Here is a 5,024-nt window from a genome sequence, read left to right on the forward strand (position 1 = left end):
TTCTTGGTGGTTTCTATTTGTCCATCATGTGTTTCTTGGTGGTTTCTATTTATCCATCATGTGTTTCCTGGTGGTTTCTATTTGGATATCATGTGTTTCCTGGTGGTTTCTATTTGTCCATCATGTGTTTCTTGGTGGTTTCTATTTATCCATCATGTGTTTCCTGGTGGTTTCTATTTGGACATCATGTGTTTCTTGGTGGTTTCTATTTGGACATCATGTGTTTCTTTGTGGTTTCTATTTGGACATCATGTGTTTCTTGGTGGTTTCTATTTGGACATCATGTGTTTATTGGTGGTTTCTATTTGGACATCATGTGTTTCTTGGTGGTTTCTATTTGGACATCATGTGTTTCTTGGTGGTTTCTATTTGGACATCATGTGTTTCTTGGTGGTTTCTAATTGGACATCATGTGTTTCTTGGTGGTTTCTATTTGGACATCATGTGTTTCTTGGTGGTTTCTATTTGGACATCATGTGTTTCTTGGTGGTTTCTATTTGGACATCATGTGTTTCTTGGTGGTTTCTATTTGGACATCATGTGTTTCTTGGTGGTTTCTAATTGGACATCATGTGTTTCTTGGTGGTTTCTAATTGGACATCATGTGTTTCTTGGTGGTTTCTATTTGGACATCATGTGTTTCTTGGTGGTTTCTCATTGGACATCATGTGTTTCTTGGTGGTTTCTAATTGGACATCATGTGTTTCTTGGTGGTTTCTATTTGGACATCATGTGTTTCTTGGTGGTTTCTATTTGGACATCATGTGTTTCTTGGTGGTTTCTATTTGGACATCATGTGTTTCTTGGTGGTTTCTATTTGGACATCATGTGTTTCTTGGTGGTTTCTATTTGGACATCATGTGTTTCTTGGTGGTTTCTAATTGGACATCATGTGTTTCTTGGTGGTTTCTATTTGGACATCATGTGTTTCTTGGTGTTTCTCTCTGGTCTCAGGAGGATGATGAAACACTTAGGAGCAAACAGACAGAACAGCAGCCCAAAGCTGGATGCTAAGATGGCAAATATCTCCACTGCATCTGCGTACTTCCCAGGAGAGCTGACGTAGGCAGGGACGAAGGAGATCCATACAGCACAGAAGATCAGCATGCTGAAGGTGATGAACTTGGCCTCATTGAAGTTGTCAGGGAGTTTCCTGGCCAGAAAGGCTAAGAGGAGACAGAGAGAGGCTAGCAAGCCTATGTAGCCCAGCACCAGAGAGAAGCCGGCCACAGAGCCCATCTCACATTCCAGGATGACCTTAGACCCCTTGAGGCCTAGGTCACGGTAAGGCAGGGGAGGACATATCGACAACCACACGGCGCAGATGATCACCTGCGTTTACAAACACAATTACAAACTCATCTTACTCATCTTATACAGTAAAATACTGATTAATTCAGTTAGGTGACTTGAAGTTATTTCAATATTAAAGCTCTCACCTGAACACTGGTAAAGAGGAAGACACTCCCTCTCTGCTGCACGGGTCCAAACCACCTCATCAGCTGCCCAGCACCGGGCCTGGCTGAGCGGAACGCAGCCAGAACCACGATGGTCTTGACAAGGAGGCAGGAGAGACAGAGCACAAAGATGACCCCAAACGCCGCCTGGCGGATCTGACACGCCCACACCGAGGGACGCCCAATGAACACCAACGAACACAGGAAGCAGAGCTTGAGTGACAGGAGAAGCAGGAAACTCAGCTCTGAGTTGTTGGCCCGCACCTGGAATGAGAAGAATGGTTAGACATACATGATACCATAGAAGAGTTCTCCATTTTATCCCGTACCCAATTTAACACTGTATCAAAGCTCTTACCAGAGGGGTGTGGCGGTGGTACACAAAGAGCATAAACACAGCCGCTGTTGCCACAGCGCCGCACACGGCAACAGTGGTCAGAGTGACGCCCATGGTGTCGTTGAAGGAGAGGAACTCGAGCTGACGAGGGATGCAGGCCGTCCGATTGCCGTTGGACCAGAACTCCAGAGGACAGTGGTCACATTGTAGAGAGCCTGGGAGATTGAACACGTTACAATGATAATTGATAAGCATAAATTACTTATTCAGTCTAATTAAGTCTTAATTAAAGTAGAATATTTTATTCAAGAGAGATCAGGTCAATAACGGCTAATTAAGAACGCCCTTTCATTGTTTAAAATTATATTCTACCCCAACATCACAGTTCACTGACCTGTGGTGTTGCTGACCTCTCCCTCAGCACAGGAGATGCAGTCGAAGCAGCAGACCGGCTCCCCCTTCCTCCTGGCTACCCGGGTGCCTGGGGGACAGCTGTCACTGCACACTGACACAGGCACCTGTACATGCCATGAAATCAATTTCAATTGAACAAAACCTTTCAGTTCATGTTTTAAAAATGGTCATTCTTACCATATTAGATCCTGCGTTCCACTGGATGGCTGATTGGTCGATGAGGATATTGGACCCTTCTACTCGGCCAATCGTGACAAGTTTGAGCAACCCCTGGGGCGTGGCCTGCCAGTTCACAAGGTCGTAGACAGCAGGGACATCCGCGCCCCGGAAGTAAAACGGCTCCCCAAGTGGAGTGGTGAAGTTAACCTGATTCAGGTGCTGCAACAGCTTGGAGGAGAGGAGACAAAAACATTACCATTACACTGTTAATATGATGCAATAACTAAAAACCAGGGTTGGGTAGGTTACTTTCTAAATGTAATCTGTTACAGTAACTAGTTACATGTCCAAAAATTGTAATCAGTAATGTATCTTGTGGATTACCCAAACTCAGTAATGTAATCTGATTTACTTTCCCCTTAAGAGGCATTGGTGCTTTGCTGGTGACTGTCTGTGATGTATTTACAGTTCAAGGCATATTTAACCAGCATTGCTACCACAGCATTCTGCAGCGATACGCCATCCCATCTGGTTTGCGCTTAGTGGGACTATCATTTGTTTTTCAGCAGGACAATGACCCAACACACGTCCAGGCTGTGTAAGGACTATTTGACCAAGGAGAGTGATGGAATGCTGCAAAAGATGACCTGGCTTCCCCAATCACCCAACCTCAACCCAATTGAGATGGTTTTGGATGAGTTTGACCACAGAGTGAAGGACAAGCAGCCAACGAGTCCTTAGCTTATGTGGGAACTCCGTCAAGACTGTTGGAAAAGCATTCTAGGTGAAGCTGGTTGAGAGAATGTCAAGAGTGTTCAAAGCTGTCATCAAGGCAAAGGGTGGCTACTTTGAAGAATCAAACATCTAAAATATATTTTGATTTGTTAAACACTTTTTTGGTTACTTCATGATTCCATATGTGTCATTTCATAGTGTTGATGTCTTCAATATCATTCTACAATCTGGAAAATAGTAAAAAAAATAAAGAAAAACCATTGAATGAGAAGGAGTGCCCAAACTTTTCACTGGTACTGTATATAAATGATTTATATGTCAAACAATGGATGTAGCAACTAGAGCAGGGCTGCCCAACCCTCTTCCTGGAGATCTACTGTCCTGTAGGTTATCACTCCAACCCTCTTCCTGGTGATCTACTGTCCTGTAGGGTTTCAGTCCAACCCTAATTTAGCATATCTGATTCAGCTAGTTAAGGTCTTGTTGAGAAGCTAATTAGTAGAATCAGGTGTGTTAAATTAGGGTTGGACTGAAAACCCACAGGACCGTAAGATCTCCAGGAACAGGGTTGTAGTGATAACGTACAGGACAGTAGATCTCCAGGAACAGGGTTGGGAAGCCCTGAACTACAGATTGAAGTCTATCAAAAGTGTATGAGTTTGAGCTTTCGTCAAATAGACGTCATGGATTCTCCCGGTACTGCTGCTCATGCCGTGCACCAGTTCCGGAGGTCTACGTCACCGGCCTCCAGACGTCACTGAACTGGACTCATTTACGTTCCCATTCCCCCCTGAGTAGTCATTGTAAATATGTGCCCTCTGTTCACCATTGTCTTTTCAGTTATTGTTTCCTTGTCCACTGGTGCTGTGAGGACCTGTGTTTTGGTTGTTGCAGCTTTCGTGCTGCGTGTATTGTGTCCTCGTCATTACGGGTCTCATCCAATGCATTGTTATGTACTTGTTATTACGTGTCTCGTCCCGTGTATTTACTAGAGGTTGAACCTCGCTCTTTAGTTTAAGTTACATCCCTGTGTTTGTGTATATGTGTCTGTTTTAGGCTTCGTTCTTTTCATGGCATGTTGTATTTTTGCACGGCGTATTAAAACACTCTGTTACGAATTCCTGCGCCTGTCGCCAATCCTTTATACAACGTTACATTAGACCTACGAATTTAATTTATCTGCATGAATTAGATTGAGGAATAAAACCCCCACTTGTAATCCATAGGCTGTGATCCGCAACATGCAGCTGTTGCAAGAGTACATTTTTCACAGGATGTTCCACTGGTTCGAAAAACAATGATTGATCAGGCAGCTTAAACTTCTTGAATTCAATCATTGTTGGGTTCAAATACACATTTAGATTTGTGAACAGTCATCCACAACAACCAGAATCCGTAAGGCGCAAATAGCTAAATGAGAGAGCAGCAGTGTGATTCACATCAATGCGCTACGTAAATATCAGTCATAAGTGATACCCGTATCGCCGTAGACTTCATTTAAATTTGCGATATTTTTTGCGTTATTGAGAAACCAGAGAGGTGTCAAAGACTTTTTCAGCCAACATCATTTATGAATTTAAAAGTCATCTTCAAGGTAACTGTCTAGTTTTTCACATAACGGACATGTATCTGGTAACGGACATGTATCTGGTAACGGACATGTATCTGGTAACGGACATGTATCTGGTAACGGACATGTATCAAATTACTATTTAAAATTACTATTTTAAAATTATTTAATCCATTACTCCCCAACCTTGCTCGAAACATATCCCCATAGCAACTATTAAGTGGACATGAATATTTAACTATATTAATTAGCATTTGCATAAGCAATTCTACTGAACATGCAATAGATGTGTGTGTACCTCTGCTGGACTGATCTTGTGAGGAGGGGAGCAGGTGAAGCTGTTACCCCAGGA

General features: G+C 43.1%; 1 protein-coding gene across 1 annotated transcript in view; it reads right to left on the reverse strand.

Moving 5' to 3' along the window:
* Nucleotides 1–888: 888 nt before the first annotated feature.
* LOC135546685 (extracellular calcium-sensing receptor-like) overlaps nt 889–5,024 on the reverse strand; it is a 7,716-nt gene continuing 3,580 nt past the window's right edge. The window contains exons 6-11 of the mRNA XM_064975297.1: nt 4,971–5,024; nt 2,386–2,595; nt 2,189–2,312; nt 1,816–2,009; nt 1,440–1,721; nt 889–1,332 (exon numbers count right to left, since the gene is read on the reverse strand). The exon at nt 4,971–5,024 is cut by the window's right edge and continues 142 nt beyond it. Coding sequence (XP_064831369.1) covers nt 910–1,332; nt 1,440–1,721; nt 1,816–2,009; nt 2,189–2,312; nt 2,386–2,595; nt 4,971–5,024 — 1,287 coding nt within the window. The 3' untranslated portion in view covers nt 889–909. The remainder of the gene's footprint in view (nt 1,333–1,439; nt 1,722–1,815; nt 2,010–2,188; nt 2,313–2,385; nt 2,596–4,970) is intronic.

Source organism: Oncorhynchus masou, chromosome 9 (genome assembly GCF_036934945.1).
Source record: "Oncorhynchus masou masou isolate Uvic2021 chromosome 9, UVic_Omas_1.1, whole genome shotgun sequence".
Taxonomy (NCBI): Eukaryota; Metazoa; Chordata; class Actinopteri; order Salmoniformes; family Salmonidae; genus Oncorhynchus; species Oncorhynchus masou.